The sequence below is a fragment of the Acanthopagrus latus genome, chromosome 9 (assembly GCF_904848185.1).
Source record: "Acanthopagrus latus isolate v.2019 chromosome 9, fAcaLat1.1, whole genome shotgun sequence".
In the NCBI taxonomy this organism is placed as follows: Eukaryota; Metazoa; Chordata; class Actinopteri; order Spariformes; family Sparidae; genus Acanthopagrus; species Acanthopagrus latus.
In genome coordinates, this window is record NC_051047.1 from 4,254,773 (window position 1) to 4,274,137 (window position 19,365).

Sequence of the window (19,365 nt, forward strand, 5' to 3'; positions counted from 1 at the left end):
TCCCCCACCATCTTGACACATGTGCAGCAGCTGAATATGTTCAGGCACAGCAGCGTCATGTTTTGGCTCGTGGTGAGTGAGATCCAGACGACATTTTCTAGGAATGTCAAAGTCTGTTCAGCAGCTGGCTCGCACGCCTCCTCTGATAATCCTGTCACTTCTGACACATGTACCCGTGTTGGAGATCAAAGACTTCTGTCTTTATATAGTTCAAGTGGAGGCTGTAATTAAACGTTCAAGTGTTAAAAGCAAAAGGGACAAACATGTGGTGCTGATGAAATATAAACAGGAAAGAAATGGTTTATATCAAACAGGTGTGACATGTTACACTGATATTATGGAGATGACGGTGCACTTTTTTTAACCATTTGCATAGCCTGTGTGTGTGTGTGTGTGTGTGTGTGTGTGTGTGTGTGTGTGTGTGTGCGGGAGTTGGAGAAAAAAAATGGCAGTCATGTGTCAGGAGGGTGGCGGATCAGCTGCACTCTCATACAGCTGGGAGCTACAGGCTGTGGTTGCTGCTGTGTTGGTATTGTGACCGAGTGTGTGTGTGCTGTGTGTGTGTGTGTTTCAGTCAGGAAATGAAAAGTTAAAGGTCAGCAGAATCTCCTGAGGTGTTCTGCTGTACCTTCTATAGTTGGGCTTTTTTGGGGGGGGTTACCTTAATTTCTCTTCCTAGTCATTTCCTCCCTCCCTCCTCCTTTTCTCTACTTTTAATTTGAACGTCTCCTGTTTGTACACTCTTGTTTGTTGCCTAGCTGCAGATGGCAAAACAAAAGCATTTATTTATTTATTTATTTCATTTCTGTGCCAATCTTCCCTGGAAGAAACAACAATAAAATCACTTTCACTTCCGAGATCAGCGCCGACCATGTGCAGAAACACCAGACTTTGTGTTTGTGTCAGTTCGGGTTAACTTGAGCACTGTGGGTTAATGAGTCTGCATTACTGTCAGCTGCTGGCCAAGTTGTTATCTGTTGGTATCGGGAGTGTGGCACAAATACAACTTTCCGTTCAAAAACACAGCAGCCAAGGTCGCCCAGTGCTGCTGAGGCGCACGTCTCTCTTTTCCTCTAACACACTTTTGACAGAGAAAAACCATGAGACTGCAGAGAGCTGGAGTGGAACATGGTGGACTGAATATACACTATATTACCAAAAGTATTCGCTCACCTGCCTTTACCCATTCTATGAACTGAAGTGCCATCCCATTCCTAACTCATAGAATTCAATATGATGTCGGTCCACCTTTTGCAGCTATTACAGCTTCAACTCTTCTGGGAAGACTGTCCACAAGGTTGAGGAGAGTGTTTATAGGAATTTTTGACCATTCTTCCAAAAGCGCATTGGTGAGGTCACACACTGATGTTGGTCGAGAAGGCCTGGCTCTCAGTCTCCGCTCTAATTCATCCCAAAGGTGTTCTATCGGGTTCAGGTCAGGACTCTGTGCAGGCCAGTCAAGTTCATCCACACCAGACTCTGTCATCCACGTCTTTATGGACCTTGCTTTGTGCACTGGTGCACAGTCATGTTGGAAGAGGAAGGGGCCCGCTCCAAACTGTTCCCACAAGGTTGGGAGCATGGAATTGTCCAAAATGTTTTGGTATCCTGAAGCATTCAATGTTCCTTTCACTGGAACTAAGGGGCCAAGCCCAGCTCCTGAAAAACAACCCCATACCATAATTCCTCCTCCACCAAATTTCACAGTTGGCACAATGCAATCTGAAATGTACCGTTCTCCTGGCAACCTCCAAACCCAGACTCGTCCATCAGATTGCCAGATGGAAAAGCGTGATTCATCACTCCAGAGAACGCGTCTCCACTGCTCTAGAGGCCAGTGACGGCGTGCTTTACACCATTGCATCCGACGCCTTGCATTGCACTTGGTGATGTGTGGCTTGGCTGCAGCTGCTCGGCCATGGAAACCCATTCCATGAAGCTCTCTGCGTACTGTACTTGGGCTAATCTGAAGGTCACATGAAGTTTGTAGCTCTCTAGCAATTGACTGTGCAGAAAGTCGGCGACCTCTTTGCACTATGCGCTTCAGCATCCGCTGACCCCTCTCCGTCACTTTACGTGGCCTACCACTTCGTGGCTGAGTTGCTGTTGTTCCCAAACGCTTCCATTTTGTTATAATAGAGCTGACAGTTGACTGTGGAATATTTAGGAGCGAGGAAATTTCACGACTGGATTTGTTGCACAAGTGGCATCCTATGACAGTTCCACGCTGGAATTCACTGAGCTCCTGAGAGCGGCCCATTCTTTCACAAATGTCTTGTTTCACAGTCTGCATGCCTGAGTGCTTGAATTTATACACCTGGGGCCAGGCCAAGTGATTAGAACACCTGATTCTGATCATTTGAATGGGTGAGCGAATACTTTTGGTAATATAGTGTATCTATGAATGCAGTCCATCCATCACAGGCCTGCTGATGAAGCCTGTGCAAAACACACACACACTCACACACACCTTTGTTGGCGTTCCTTATGACTGCAAATATTCCTTTGCTCTTGCTAAGATGACTTGACCTTTAACTCTCATTCAGCCTGGAAGTTCAAGAATGCAGCGTGGCCAGCCTGCCCGGAAAGGCAAACCGGGCAAACGTGTAAAGCACACCCACACATCAAGTCTGAGCCTGATAATATGGGACCTGAATCACAAACTACACCTTGAGAATATACAGTCTAAAATGGTACTGCCTGTAACCTTGAGACAGTTTGTGATGAACCCGCACTTCTATTGGAAACATGAGTTGTTGCACTCAGTCACATGGCTTCCACAACCTCCTCCCTTATCACTGTTAATTTACAAGAATGCCTGTAATGGCTGATTTCATTTATCGGACAGATTGTGATTGAAAACCAAACAGCCAGCCAGCCTTTTATTTCAGGGAGCATTTTGGAACCATTATCCTGCATTTTTACTAAGTGCTGTATCTCAGGCAACTGGACGAGTTTCAGGTTCTAAAATTACCGTGACCTGGTTGACCTACGTCGACAATATTCACCACTGTTATCTAATCATATGCACTTACACTGATAACCTTCACAGAGCATATCCACATTACTGTTTGAAGCACACAGCTGCAGTATTAATGAATTATACGGCACCGCCTTCAGTTATTTGAACACAGCTGAAGGAATACTGCCGAGCATGAGCAGGACGGGACAGGCATCAGGTCAGGGTACGTCCTCCCCCCTCATTTTTACACTCGGTTTGGATTGGACGTTAATCGAATGCGTCTGCACGAGGAGACGGAAACTGAAAGCCATCAGCTCAGTTAGCTCGGCTCACTGACAGGATCAACAGTGCTGGCCCACCAAGGGCTCCTCCTGATACATCACAATCCTCCCCCTCGCTCACTCCCTGTCGTCACTCACTCCCAGCGTCTCGGTGCTTACTCCCTGAAGTGCTCCTCAGCAACTCCACTCATGTGTTCAAAAGAGAGGGAGACATGTCAGAGGTCGCCTGTCCACCTGTGCTCTCACCATCACTGTTCGTCATTATGTGGCCTTGACATCTGGCTGACCGCAGAAACTCTACTCAAGGAATAGAATGCACACACACACACACACACACACACACAAAATAATCCACTTCTCAATCAGGGAAAAATGACGATAGAGACCCACAGTGTGCTGCTGTCAGCAGCTGGGAGCTCATCAGTCACCACTACAGCCAGGAACAGCTGTTAAAGGACCATTCCACACACTCAGGTTAAAAGGTTCAAACGCAGAAGCATGACAAAAATGCACCCTACACACAGGATCCCGTCATTTGGTGTTTCTAGAGTGTTCAGGCGCAGCTCATACCTTTCCTCTGCAGATGGAGGAGCTCAGGTGTTGCTATGAAGTTGCTGTTGAAAGCTCTATGGCATGTTGTTGTAAAATGTATGTGATTTGAACCAAATGGCTGACAACAAACATTACACTGTGTTTTGTCTTCAATTGTCCCACAGAACACAATGCATCAGCTTTGCTGATGTCAAAACTGAAGTTTCTATGATGACAAATCTTTACTCCAAGGATCAGCATTGTTACATACCATGTTTTGGTCATCCAACCTTAATCAAGCAGACTAATGCTCCATGGTTGGATGACTAAAACATAATATTTGATAATGCTAATAAATGGCCCACCAGGTCATCAGATTGGCCATCATAAAAGCTGTAATTTTGAATTTCTTAAGACATCTGTGACTAAAGTTTTAAATTAAATTATACTGTAAAAACGTTTTAATTCTGAACCCTATACGGATATCATTCACACGTTGAAAGGAAGTCTTTAATATACATCAAGAGTTTCACTCTGGCTTTCCTTTTAAAGATTTTAGGGTTGGAGCAGAAGCTGAACTGATGTGTTGGGGATGCGTTTGCTCAGTGGGACGCATCTTTATCTCAAAAAAGGACATTCCAGTTCTTTCATCACCTCAGATAGGAGAGAGGGACCAACAGCGGACCAACCACTGGTGGAACAAAAGTGACACAAAAAATAAAGATGTGCCGGTCTTTGTGACAGCAACGAAGTCTCGAGATGTCTTGAGATGCTTTAAAACCAGCATGACCTGCATTACACAAGATAAAAATGTCAGCCTGTCATCCCTGATCCAGACGGGCATTTCATCATCTACTGCGCCAGTTCCTAGAAGCAGCGCGCCCACACCAGTGTAACAATTTCCTGTCACAGACCCTACAGCCCGGAATCCCTCTCACGCAAAACATGTTGAAACCTCCAAAACTACCCTCACCACTTACTACCATATGGTACCTGTCAGCCTATTTGAGGATACAACAAGGAACAGGTTTTCAGATTTGCTAATGGTCATCATCAGTCATCGCCAGGTCGAGGTCCAGTGTTCGCTCAAGAAGTGATAGCTGGAGAGAGAGAGCGCTGCGGCTTTAGTACTTTGGGTAACACTGAATACTGTGTGTCACACTGACGGCCAGAGTCAGGTGAGACCAGACAAGGAGGCTTTTGTCGTGCGGGCGACACAAAGACAGACTGCCTACTGTTAAAAACCCCATCACTCACCAGCTTTAATCACACACACACAGTTTCACTCTGCAATTACACCACACACACACACATTTTGTCTATGAATGGCTGTATTGACAAGACAGAACTCAGGCGCACAAAGCTCAACACACACACACACACACACACACACACACACACACACAATTGCTCCTCTTTGAGTACCTGACTCTGTGTTTCGCCTTGTTTGATATACTCTCTACAGCCAGAATCTCCAAAACTCTGCGGCTCACACCAACACACTCATAGTAGACAAATAACACTACGCAAAGGAGACGAAAAAATGGGTACTTTTGATTTTTAGGGTGAATTGTCCCTTTACGAAAACAGCCAACCCTCCAAAGTAGGACCTGCTCTACCTGCTGTGCCACACCCAATCTATATTAGATTAATCAGATTATACCAGATTATATCATTGATGCACACAGCTGACTTGTACATGCTTTTAATATTCAAAATAAATAAATAAATATAAATCATTTTTTTATTTGCTGGTCAAAAGAGCAAAATCAATACATCTACTCCAACAGTCTTCTGCACTTTGAGCTATTTAGCAGTATTTCTTTTGTTCAACCTGAGTGGGCAACGGACAGATTAAGTGCTTCTGTATTTGAAAACTACAATTCACCAGGAGCTGAAATCGAACATAAACGCAGGCTTGGCTCACACCGCTGGAACGTACAGGAGGCGCGATGAAAAACCGAAACCATGACCGCATCTCATACACACACACACGCACTTGCGAAACGCGATTCCAGCTTTAGTTCCCGGACTGCTTGGAATTTGTATTATGTGGAAAGTATCGACATTGTAGCCCTCTCTCCCTCTGCCTGCCTGCTCTCCTCTCATCATGCTTTTTTTTTTTTTTATCAATGACAGGAACAGACAGTAATCTGGCGTGATGACATTCCTCTCATACCTCCCTCTCTCTTTCTCTCTCTCTCCCTCCCCTGTGTCTTACATACGAGACACACACACACACACACACAACTGTACTAACTACACAAACAGAGTTACTGCCAGTTAATACCTTACCACTCTAAATGTACCAGCACCACTGCATCACATATTTTACATGTCAGACTGACTCACATGTGACGCTTGAATTCATGTGCTTCAGAAAAGTTACTGAGGGTTCAGGTGAGATTTTTTTTAAAATGGAGACTTGTTTGTAGCGCAGATACAAACATCTGACTACATGCAGCGATGCACACACACACCACACACACAGTCCCTATGGTCTCTGATGAACTGGAGGATAAACAGATAAAATGAGCTTTAATCGAGTCTTCAGAGCAGCAACACTGCAGATAAAAGCAGGTTACATAACGTCCTACAGACACATGCCTCAGCTCTGACCTGAGAGGACCTCGGTGTATTTCTTGTCTTTACAATCTGTGTATTTATTTTCGTTTCAATCGTTCTTCTGTTTCTTCCTCTCAAACGCTCTCCATCCCGGCCACTGAACGGGGCCAGCATTTCATGTAACAGCAGTATCGACAATAACAGAGGCAGAACTGGCAGCAGCAGCAGCAGCGGTCCTCCTGTTTGTAAAATGAATAATTAGCTAAAGCAGAATCGTTTCCAGTGCTCTAAAACTAAATCATAACCATAATCAGCCCTTAGTGACTGCTGACAGCAAGTTTGCTCTAAAAGGGCAATACTTCAATGAAAGTAGAGGCCATTATACAGAGAGTTATCTCTATGTTTATGATATCTATCAACCTTTACACCTAAAAAAAAACAGGGAGGATTTCCAAACAAAATCCTGCATCTGGAGTCCGTCTCCTCCAGAAAAAAGTTTCAGAGACACTGTTTCCTGTGTTCTGGTGATGTTTAGAGAATAAATATGTATAAATTATACTGCAACAGCATTTTCACGCTAAATACTTTTGATCTGACTTTTTATTTGAATGCAGGAATATTTGCCCCAGGAGAGGCTAATGGAAAATGGGAGGGTTGGAGAGTTTGCAGCCAATACTTTGTTCTACTGAAATGGTCGCTTCAATGACCATCACTGGACCGTCTGGCATGGCTGATGATTGAAATATGTTTGACATCGTCGGCAGGTCTCCGGTCTGCGTCTCTGCGAGCTGTGGCTCCTCACCAAACATCCACACAGTAAGATCAAGATGTAAGATAAGAAATGTGTCATTTACTGCAGACATTAACACAGACTGGTGATCTGCCAACAAAACTAGTCAGGACAAAGAAAATGAGCTCATTAATGCAACAAAGTCAACCCGGTTCGCCCACTTAACTCCAGAGTTCCCTCAACGTCACAGTGAGCGCTGCTCTCGGCTTGGCAAAGAGGACTGAAGAGAAGCTCTCAGTCGTTTGAGGAGCTGTCCTCATGCTGAGAAGAGACACTTTGTGACAAAAGGCTAAAACAAAACACTCCCCCTCATGGGAACTAGGAGACGTTACGGGAAATGCTCTCGGAAATGGCTCAACTGGAACTGAAGAGCGTTACAGATAACTGACACACTTGTGCCATGAATACATTTTTTACAAATGTAGAAATAAAAAATGTTTTCTGCTGAGTAAATCAAAAAGGGAGGAAAGCATCTAAGCTTGACTTCATTTTTCTGGCTCAGTCTATAAGGCCACTGTTTTTTTTTTCTTGCAGTCATCAACACTATCTGCACCTGTTACTTGAAACTGGTGTTGAAACTGAGACTTAAATTAAGTCTGGGAGTTAGGATGAACTCATCAGTCTTCTTCCTCCACTGTTACTGCTGCTGCCACCTCTCAGAGTGACCACGGGTCCGTGTTTTTACTGACATGATTAGAGTCTTGGTTTCAGCTGAGGGTCAGATCAGAGTGGCCACACTGAATCACAGCAGATGAGGCAGAGGAGTGAGGACCCAGCTAATGCCGTCTCTATCCATTATCTCTGCAGACGGAGTGTGTGTGTGTGTGTGCATGTGTGTGTGTGTGTGCGTGTGTGTGCACATGCCTGCCTCAGGGTCAGAGTAGTTTCCTGTCCATCTTCAGGTTTAATGGGTAGTGGAAGGGACGTAAGAACACTTTACACCCCAGTTAATCACCCGGAGACTGTGTGAGGAAGTGCATCTGTGTGTTGTGTGTGTGTGTGCGTGTGTGTGTGTGTGTGTGTCTGTCAGGAAAAACATGGCTTGACTCCCCCCTGTCCTCATATCACACAAACTGAATGCAGCTGTGAGTTGTCAGAGACGTGACTACAGTGTGGAATGGTCGTACAGTTCGTATGCAGGTGCATGTTGTAACAGACACATCATGCAAACCGGTCAGACCAGCTGAGCTTCAGTGACATATCAGCAGTGTTACATTTATACAGTCTGGTTATATAACAGGCAAATGAGGGAAGTGTTCTGAAACTTGGGGAAACAGAGCAGGAAGCAGGGGGGGAAGTCTCCCATGATGCACAGAGAGGGAGAGGATTTATGTCCTGAACTCTTGACACTTGCTCTCATACAGTTTAAGGAATACGAACATGTTGCCACTGTCCTTCACATTGTGCACAGTCTCCAAACGCGAAGCTCGGCTGCTCCGGGCCAGAGTCCACTGTCCGTGCGCACACACTTAGTTAACATTTAGCTAACTATATCAGCACGCTAACATGACCTTAAAAAGGGGCAGTGCGTGGATAAGTCAGCCACAAAGATGTTTTCAGATACACAGACAGAAGTACACACACACACACACACACACACACACACACACACACACCTGTGAAGGAATGTGCAGAACCAAACATGAGCAAACAAACAGCGTGCACACTGCAGGGCTCCACTCATCTATTGTGTCACACTGGACAATAACATTATATTTGTTTATTTCATGGTTTTCATATAACCAGCAGCCCAAAACAGCACATCCGATCTGTCGATCTGCTGTGTAAGTCGGAGTCAGGCCAGAGAGAGAGAGAGAGAGACGGTCAACACAATAAAACCACTTCAGAAATTCAGCCTACTTCAGAGCATTGATTGGTTGACAGCGCATACAGTCGATGGGGTTGGCCTGATCTGAGAGAGCAGTAATATGAGCTCTCTTCATTCAGCTGAACTCCACTGTCAGGCTTATGACAGAGGAAGATATAAAACCTAATGGGTTCACATAAACATTTTTCCTGAATTGATTGCCTAATTCAGTTTTTTTTCCTTAAAACAAAACTAAATCAGGCAGACAGCATTAAACTAATCCTGGCAAGACACGCGTTAAAGTTTCGTGTGGACGCGTCGGAGCAAACGTAAACCACGTGACTGTGGCTGCATGACTGTTGGGCATTAAAACCCAATGCACACCTTAAACATGACCTAAATGACAACCCCCACTGTTCCACCATGATAGGGCTGATGGGGATGCATGACACATCTGTAAACTATGTGCTGCACTTTGCATTACTATTGAGACCATGTATTGGCATGGTGGTAAATGCCGTATTACTTTAAACACATGCCCGTGTTGCATGTAAAACTGACTTAAAGGGGAACTCCACCGATTTTACACATTGTGGATGATGTAAAGCGCCAGGTTTTGATCTGCTGCATTGATTCTGATCATTTGTTTTAAAACATACCATTATGAGTCCAACGGGGTTATGGGAGTGCAATGCTGAACCAGTGGCCTGCTTTTCCAAACCCCGGCGCCTGCAATACCCATAACCCAGAATAAAGCCACAGTAGCCACTGAGTGACATCACTGAAGGCAATCCATCAAGTTACATGCAGCGTCATCTAGAGACACAAAACGCTCTTAACCATTTTTTTCATTTACAGTGTTAATGTGTAAAATTGGCAGAGTTCCCCTTTAAGTCATAGTGAGCTTAATACTGAGTCAGGAATGTGGTGTACTATTTTTCTGAAAACTTACACAAGTGCTCCCACCTATACACAACCAGGTATGTTGTCACCACATTTTTCAAATGACCCACATAACTGTTCCAAACATGTATTACATGAATGTGATTCGTTTTGTGATGTTACAGCCACACTCTTCCCGGCAACAAATGACCAATTCTGTTTTGTATCTGGAGAGAAAAGTCACCTGGCTCCAAGGGGTTTGCTTGTAAGGAGAGCATTATAAGCTGGAAAAAAAAACAAAAAAAAAAAAACACACACACTTTGGAGAGAACAGTCTCCATGAAAAACACTTGTTACTTATTTACCTGTCTCACACTGACCTCTCTATAAAAAAACAAGCCAGTCCCAGTCTGACAGGACCCAAAGGGAATGGCATGAAGCTTCAACAAGGTTTTTTGCACATATTCCACTTCAAACCCTTCTTTGTTACAACGCAGCACTTAACTTCACCTCAAGAGACCGACAACAAACCTCTGTTGTTCTTGTTGAGTCAGACAAAAAGTCTGCAAAATGAAACTTTCTTTCTTTCATTACAGAAACCCAGACAGACAACAGATCCATTTCTGAGGAACTGTTCCTGTACCGTTACAGCCTCATGCAGTCACATCATCTCATTTCTGAATGTGACTTGGCGACAAACAAGTTCAGACAGAGAATCGGACCGTTATTGGGAAATCCTGAAAATGATTCCTGGGATCAAGTCAGTGTTAAAGTCCTTTGATACTGGCCAAAGGATTATTCATACCATAACCTGCTACACACCCAAACACCCCCCCCCCCAAAACACACACACACGCTCACACACACCCTGTGTAGCCGCGGACTGAAATGCAGGAAAACAGATTGCTCAATCCAACATCTGATTCTTCATGCAGACAAAGACAGAAACTGTCCTGTGTGTGTCTCTCTCACTCCGTCTGTCCGCCTCTCTGTATGACACACGGCTTCCTGTTTCACAATTCATTTTCAATTCAGATTAGTTTCCAGCGGAGCCACAACAATCATAAAAAAAGGAAGAAAAAAAAAATCGAAAGAACAGGAATTTCTACCTCACCTTTACCAGAGTCGATGTTGTACACACACGCTCGCACACACACACACACACACACACACACACACACAAACCTGTTCTCAGCTTCATTCTTCAGCACACACACACAACACAAACTTCATAACTTGTAAAGCACGCACCACACACACAGTCGCATCTTACAAACATCCCAACACACACTCACGCAGACAGACAGACAGAAACAAACACACACACACACACACACACACACACACTGACCCACCTGTGCCGTTGTAGCAGCAGCAGCAGCAGCGGGTGAGGATCCATCCACAGCAACGCTGGGCTCGCTTCATCCTCACTCACACACACACATCCTACGCTCACACACCTCTCCCTCTCAGACAAGTGCACTCATAGACGCACTTCTCTGGAGCTGTTTGACTCGATCGCTAACCGGCAGACCAAACTGTCAACTTGTTAACCAGACTGGCTGGGACAGTATGTGTGTGTGTGTTCGCCTCAAGCCTCCAGTTCACACTGCTGAGATTCACCATACAGAGAGGACGAGCGAGGGGGAGAGAGAGGGAGAGAGAGGGAGGAGGAGCCTACACACAAACACACTTGTCTTTCTTTCTCAGACAGAGTTGTAGAGTAGCTCTCTCTCCCTCCCTCTCACACTTCAGTTCCCTGGAACAGAAGTCACTGTTAATTATTGTGGAGGGCTACTTTCCCCATTGTGGCCAACACTGTGTTACAACTCAGAGAGAAAAGTGTCAGCGTGAGTGAGTGTCTTAAGTCCTTTTCAGACAGTCTGTTTTGTTGCTTTGCCGGCTTCATCTATCTGCCGTGGATTTTTGGCGTTTAGTGGGATGACATCCTGTTACGTAAATAATGGCTGTATTCAAATACGGAAGAACCTTTGCTGATATCATCGTTGAGGGAGCAGGAGGCAGCGTTGCTGCTGGAGAACGGCGGTGAGCTGGACCGCAATATTTTAAAACCTTTTAAAACCATCTACAATGGCTTACAGAAGGCCAAAAGTTTTCTTTTTTTGTCTGAAAGACATGACAACTTTGTACAAGCACACACCACAAGCTCAAGTTGTGTGTCAGGATTGGTTCACATAGCCTGGCAGGGGCCAACTGCAAAATGGGATTGAGAGTGGGCCACCCTCCAGAAGTAACCCGGAGGAGAAAGCCTCTGCTGGTCACTGGCTGCTTACAGCTAGCTAGCTCTCCTCCTGCAAATATCAATAAGGATTTTTTCGGTGCCCCTCGGTTTGACCAGAACAACAGATTTGTGAGGTTCTGCCAACAAGCCGTTTGTGACTGAGGGGACAGACGGACAGGTGATCAGTATTGGCCGTCTCCAGTAGTCAGTGATTGGCCACAAAAAACCTGATTGGAGCCCCCTTGACACACACCATCTTTGGGTCCACTATCTTCTCTTATGATACTGTATATCTACGGTGTATTGTTGTGCACAACAACTTAACCACATCATCTGAAATGGTGGTGATATGTCAGAGTGGTGCTTGCAGCTTGTTCCTGCTGAACAAAGACTGAGCTGTTGTTAGGAAGCTCTTTCTAGCACCTTGACTTGAGCCTGAGCCCGACCTGAACTCGACAGGCGTTCTTTTTTTAATGTCCGAACCTGACACAGTTAATGTCAGCTGAAACAGTGAATCTTTGTCACCCCACCATACAGTCCCACACACATTTGTCTCCTCATAAATAGCATTTGTGTTGCATTAATAGCACTGCCATGCAATTAACAAAACCCTGGCACTTAATACGACAAAAAGCCCAGAACAGACAGCAGGTCAACCACGTGTTATCAGTTATCACTTATTAAAGCACCACGTCAACTGACCTGACAAACCCTCACCTGAACACAGACATCATTTTGACATTTTTGTCCAAACTCCATCCTGTCGGGTCCTGATGAGTGGGTCAGGCATCCATGCCCTGATTATCAAACACACATTGATGGCAGCAGAGCTACTATGTGTCTCACTCAAGGACACTTGTACATGAAGACCGGAGGAGTCGACATCCTGCCATTAATGGATGACCCCTCTCATCCACCTCAGCCGGACGCCTGTTCTCACTTAGTAAAGTTGTAAATAAGTCATTAGGGGGAATTAACATGCTGCATGTAAAAACTTTTTTTTTTTCTTTTTATGGAATCATACTTGAAACAGTCTGCATGAAAAGTGTACAATGATGGTCCAATAATTCTCGTTTTATTCTCCTGCCCTGCACCATGGCAGGGAAAAATGAAAGAACTGTTTTGCAAACATCTAAATGAATCCTCTCAACTTTCAACTGGCTTAATATTGGTGTACTACAGTAGTATTCCAGTTTAAAGTACTCGTAGTTTATAAAGGTTTCTAATTTTCCCTGTGCATGGGAGGTCATAAAACAATCACAATCTCTCAGTCTTTAACGTTTTGATGCTCTGACTGCTATGACTGAATTGAGCTCTTCCTGAAAGCTCACTGTACACATTAATGATATTCATCTGCTGATTATTTGAAGAAAACATTTTCTACGGACATGTTGTGCTTTTAAGCCTCTTTTCCGTCTCGTTCAAGTTCAATCTTTATTTTGTCTTCTCTTGTTGGGAACATATCTCATTATTTCAAGGAGCACTGGACCTTAAATGCCCCGCCCTCCGTGGCTGTGCATGTGTGTCGAACACTGCAGCAGCAGGTAAGACAACACACACACTTAGCCTAGATAAAGTGCTTCCAACAGCTCTGTTTCCCTGCAGTGTCCCATTTTAAAACACAGTGTGCATCTACTGATATTCTGAACAATATTAAACTACTGCCTTCGTGGCCACACACTACTACAGCATGTATGATTTCACTGGGTGTTTTTTATGACAACTACAGTGTTATGACAAGAGCAACTACTTGGTTAATGTAATAGAGAAGCAAGGAGGCAAGAGCCAGTACAACTGGGTACAGTGCGACGCTCATTCGCAGCTACAAGCTAACGAACACAAAGATGAAGAGTTACAGCTCTTTGTTCCATCTGTTTTAGTGGCTTCAAAACTCCATCGTGACTGGTTTTCAGCTCGGTTTACTTCAGAGGTTTACTGTCTTCACAGTCTTTTAGAGAGGACAAGGAGACCTACTTTACAGAACAGTCACAAGACCGACAGACACACACACACACACACACACACACCCATAATACGGGGCAGATGGAGGGAAGAGGCTGATGCTTGAAAGAACTCAGCAGAAATGTATAACAGTCCACTTAATTAGCAGTGACTCTTCAGGATTAAATAACAGTTGGACTCATTCTTTAACAAATTAAGGACGGTTAATTAAATACCCATCAGCCTCCAGTCACTTCACTGATGAGCAAGCAGCCTAATTCTGCATTCGCACCATAAAACGATTATGGTTTCCGTGAGGCGTCCACATGTCGCTGGAATCAAATCAATCAGTGTGATACAGCTCCACATGTCTTGCTACTGAAGAGTAGGTGAATGAACGGTGCACAGCAAAATGCAGAATGGTTAACATAAGCCAATGCTGGAATAATGAAACAAAATGGTTTCACACATATTCAAGGGCTGGCTGTATCTGTATTTTCCAGCCTGCAGCAACGTGTGATCTTGAGGGGACTGGACGCAGCTGACAGCCAGGTCAAAGTGAAACAAATGACTGAGGATGGAAATACAGACCAGCGTTTATAATGTGTCTGCACCATGCATCTATCAATTACTATCTGCATACAGCATCGTAGATGGCTCCCCGTTCAGCTCTATGATGGCTGCTCAGTGGCGCATGAAGTGAAAAAGCTCCACCTCTGGGTATACAATGACGCCACTCTTCTTCGACTTGGCTAACTTCCGGTTCAGTGGCCCGTTTTCAATGATTTAATCTTGTGGCTCTTCTAGACTTTAACAATTTTATTGGAGCGATTTGGCTCAAATTATGAGAGACAAAAGAGTCATTGGGGGTTGTGGGTGGCACTCCCAAAAAAAAAAGAAAAAAATGTATCCACCGTTTTACAGCAGCTTCTTTCACAACGTAAGCTTATGACATTTTTTTTTTTTTTAAATTTGGGCCGCAGCATGTCATGTCATGTGATGTAAATACATGGTTTGGCCACTGGCAAAGTTGGCTTCAAAACCTGGCGCTCTTCCTGGGGGCTCCATCCACTGTTTCATTTCCCTCATATCACACTGATAATGCTTCATTTAATCATCTGTGCTCCTGCTTTAACACCAGCTCCACTGCAGCTCCCTCAAAAACACTCACACTTCTATTTGATACATGACTCTAAACTGAATTAGTTACCATTTACTGAAGTGTCAATAACAGTTTAATCATTTCTTCCTTGTGACACAGGCCTGTAAATTCAACCTTGGTGATAAGTAACACCAGTCCGGCAACATGACACTAAGCCTACCAACACTGCAGTCATACATCAGAGTTTCCTCAATAGTTCCTGTATATCTTTAGTGTGTGTGTGTGTGTGTATGTGTGTTTATTTCCATGTGTAGCGGTGGTAGTTGACAGATTTGCATCTCTCCACAGAAACACAAAACATCCTTTTCATTACCAAGAGCAGAAAAAACACCATGACTGCAGCAGGCAAATCAGCTGATCTCACAATGTGTGCGCGGGTGTGTGTGTGTGTGCGTGTGTGTGTGAGACTTCAGCATGGAGGAATCTCCCACACACTCAAAAACCTCCTACACGATGTTTATAACCCTTAGCAAGGCAACAACTGTGAACTTCGTGGCAGGAAGGAGAGTTGTATTAGGAAAGCAAACTCTGTGTGTGTGTGAGTGGGAGGAAGTGTATGGCTGGTGTGTCAAAGTTTGGTATTTCAAATGTCCTGATAAGAGGATGGGAGTGATGACACGTGTGTGTTCGTAATGAATAAATCCCCTCCATCGACAACATAACAAACTGTGGATGCTAAGTCAGTAATAACTCTCGGCACCCACTTCCTCCTTGGTGTAAAACTCCCATAATGCTGAAAGAACCTCATGATGAGAAGCCACAGCCACCACTGTTTCCGTTCTGATCCGTGGATATCGTCAACACAATCTGCTGTGTGTGACAGTGATATTGATCAGAGGTCAAAAGTGCAAGCAACTGAAGAGACGGTGAGGCGGCGTTCTGACAGCTACACATCGCCGCTTGTAGGACAGAACAGGAGTGTGCACGTGTGTGTGTGTGCATGCATGTAACCACAGCGACCGTCCTGTCATGTCATTCCTTCCGTCATGTTTGAGTCCTCTGTAGCCATAAGCCGTAACCATAGTTACCCTGAAGAATAAAACGTTGATTTGTTCTGACCAGCTGACAATTCATGCTAAAAATATTCTGGGATGAATCTCAACTCGGACTCGGTCAGCGGTCACCAGTAAAGCAGACAGCTGTATCTATGTTATCCAGCGCACTGAAAACAAGAAAGCCACAGCGATTCATGTTCCAGCAGCGTTTCCAAAACTTCGTCTAGGATCCTGGGCCAGATCTTTCTGATGGGTCAGGGGAGGAAACATCCTGTCAACATGCTGAGACACCTTCATTAAATCCATCTCAAAGGATTGAAAGATTATCTACTTTGCATAAATAATGCATAGATTCATGATGATCATTTAACAGTATGAGTACAGTACGTCTGAGGGCTGCTGCGATGATAGAGCAATACAAGTTTCGTCTTTATTGTAATGTCCACATCTCACCAACAGAGGTCAATACAGATCTGATAACATGATGGGACCAGACTGAAGGAAATCAATGTTATCTACTTCTGTCCGATTAAAGATAAAGGCATGATCTGATCTGAATGGGGTGATAATGTATTATTTGACTGACAATCTTTTTGAAACTTGGTCCTGATGGGCTGAACATTACACACTGCAACACGTACTTCAGTCACCTGAACTGTGTGTACGCTATATTTTGAAATTTTTTGGCACTTTACATACTCAAACAAATATAGGTTGTGCCTTCTTTAAGGTGGCTAAAATATGTCTTGCTGTCGGTGACGTTTAGCAGCACAGTGCTCTGCTTCCTGCACTGCACCTCATACAACCCCTTGTCAAAACACCCCAGCTACCAACTTAACCATGCTTATGTACAATGCACCACAGAGAACATGGTGATCCTGAGCCAGATCAGAAGCAAAAGTTAAGCATGATGCCTTTCCTTGATGATCATCATCATACCAAACAAAGCGATCCGGGCTTGTTGCTTCCTACCTTTCCCCGAGCCGAAGAAGCAGTCCATCTCCACGCTGGAACGCGAGTGGGACACGCAGAGTGTGGAGCTGGGAACCAGTCCTTCCTGTGGCGGGCTGCGGTCGGTGGTTCGGACCAGACACCAACCGGGCCGCTCACTCGGCCGCTCCAACAGCTCCACCGTCTGGCCTGGAGAGGAGAGCAGACAGCAGGCTTACAGAGGAGAACCTTCACACAACCTTACAGTAAAGAAAACTACAAATGAGCAGAGAATAAAAACTGTGTAAAGAGGACAGAGGTTTCTCTCACCGGTGCTGACAGACATCTCTGTGCTGCATCCTGCCGTGAAGTCCGTGAGGACGACTGTCAGCTCACAACCACCAGAGAGCTGCAAACAGAGAGAGAGAGACGACACATCCGATAAGACTTCTCACCTCCAAAAAAAACAAAAAAAAAACCCACAAAGGGCCATTTGTGTGTCTGAACAGACAAAACAACCTCATCTGTACTTCGCAATTTCAGATTCTGACATCCTTAATCTGCATTTCAGCCTCAGAGAATCTGTTGCATTGTTGAAAGAAGAGAAACTTAATCCGGCCGAGTCAAGATGGACATCAGTGTTTACACAACAAACACTGAATATTTCCATACAGAAAGTGACAAACTAGACTTGAACTTGATGTAACCCTGACCCTAACCCATGTAGCCGAGAACTTTTAGGTTTAAATCCTCTGCAGGCCGGAGGAACAGGATGAACCGGCAGCATGTGGACATGTGTTCCTGTTCTCCTTGATTTTATGACAAAACAATGAACCCAACAGACTGGGAAAGTGAAAAAAAGCGGTGAAAGCTCGTACAAAATACTCAACAGGTCATGAAATCAGCCGAGCACGAAGGAAATGTGTGTGTTTATACTCTGTATAGCCAAATACAGTTCCAGGAAGTGTAAAGTGGAACCATTTCTTGGACCTGGAAATTATAAACTCCCTCTTCCTAGAAAGACGCCCGGAGCAGTAGATGGAAATTCACACTAGTGAAACACTTTTTTTTTTTTCTTAAAGATTAAACTAATAATTGATATTAGTTTGTCAAACTACCAATGGTCCTTACTAAGCTTGATCCAGTGGTAATGCTCTGCAAGTCATATTTCAATGTCTTCTGTCAACACACACACACACACACAAATATTTCTCTATAATGATAAAGTCTCAGGAATAAAGAAGAACAAACCAATAATAATTTTTAGCTGTCATTAAGCAACAGTTTAATCCCCATCTTATCCTCTTCTCAAGGGCTTCACATGCGGCTGAATCCTGATAATTCTCTGGTCTGAATCAACCAAAAGTCATAAGTAATTACAAATGTTTTAAAGGGGCTTTAAACATTTTCAAGGCTGGAGGTGAAGACGGAGGCTGTTAACAACTGAATGCCATGTACCTGTCATGAAAGGAAACCCTTAAATGTGGGTGTAGTTTGATTTCAGATGAATCATCTTGGGAAGCAGCTGTGAATATCATCAGTGTTTCACAGATAATGATTGACAGGAAATGAAGAGGAAACAACCTGAACACGTATCCCGCAGTTTCAGTCACGAAGTGGTGACGGCGCGCGATGACCTGACTGCCATTACGGTTTAATGAAGCCGTAATATAAGAGCAAACATTCTCACACACAGAGACACACACAATTGATTCAGGTACAGTTGACGTCACTCGAGACCTTTACACCCATTTAACAGCCATCATATGGGCTAAATTCACAGAACATCAATAGGTAGTTACAGCACACCAACTATATGTGGCACAGATGGAACACAGCATGGAAGGAGAAAGTCTGAGAAGATACAGAGGAATAAAGGATAAAGCTTCCTGCACTGATGTGACCTGGACTGCTGTGTACTGTAGAAACACTGTCAGCTGATGGCTGGAAGATTGTGTAGGCTCTCCCATGCTTTTTTTTTTTTGTTGTTGTTGTTGTTGCTGTTGTCATTGTTTCACTGTTGATATTGTAGAGCGGAGATGGTTTCTGACCTGTCACTCAACTACAGGCACCAGCGACACATTTAAACTGGCATTTCTATCAGGTTCTATCAAGACACATTCAAGCATCTTAGCGAATTACATCAACTAGATAAACTCGGTCGTTGCAGTATTACAGCAGTGAATGGATATGAAAAAACTGAACATAAAGATGTGTATAATGGTACAAAAGTGGCTGGAAATGAAAATGTTCCCATCGTTATCTGCCTTTTCTGCT

At 44.2% G+C, this 19,365-nt stretch overlaps 1 protein-coding gene across 2 annotated transcripts in view; it reads right to left on the reverse strand.

The window, feature by feature from the left end:
• Positions 1-19,365, reverse strand: part of kalrna (kalirin RhoGEF kinase a) — a 148,354-nt gene that overhangs the window by 29,030 nt on the left and 99,959 nt on the right. For both annotated transcript variants that reach the window (XM_037109054.1, XM_037109053.1), the window contains exons 39-40: positions 17,419-17,497; positions 17,131-17,298 (exon numbers count right to left, since the gene is read on the reverse strand). In XM_037109054.1, the coding sequence (XP_036964949.1) occupies positions 17,131-17,298; positions 17,419-17,497 (247 nt within the window). The remainder of the gene's footprint in view (positions 1-17,130; positions 17,299-17,418; positions 17,498-19,365) is intronic.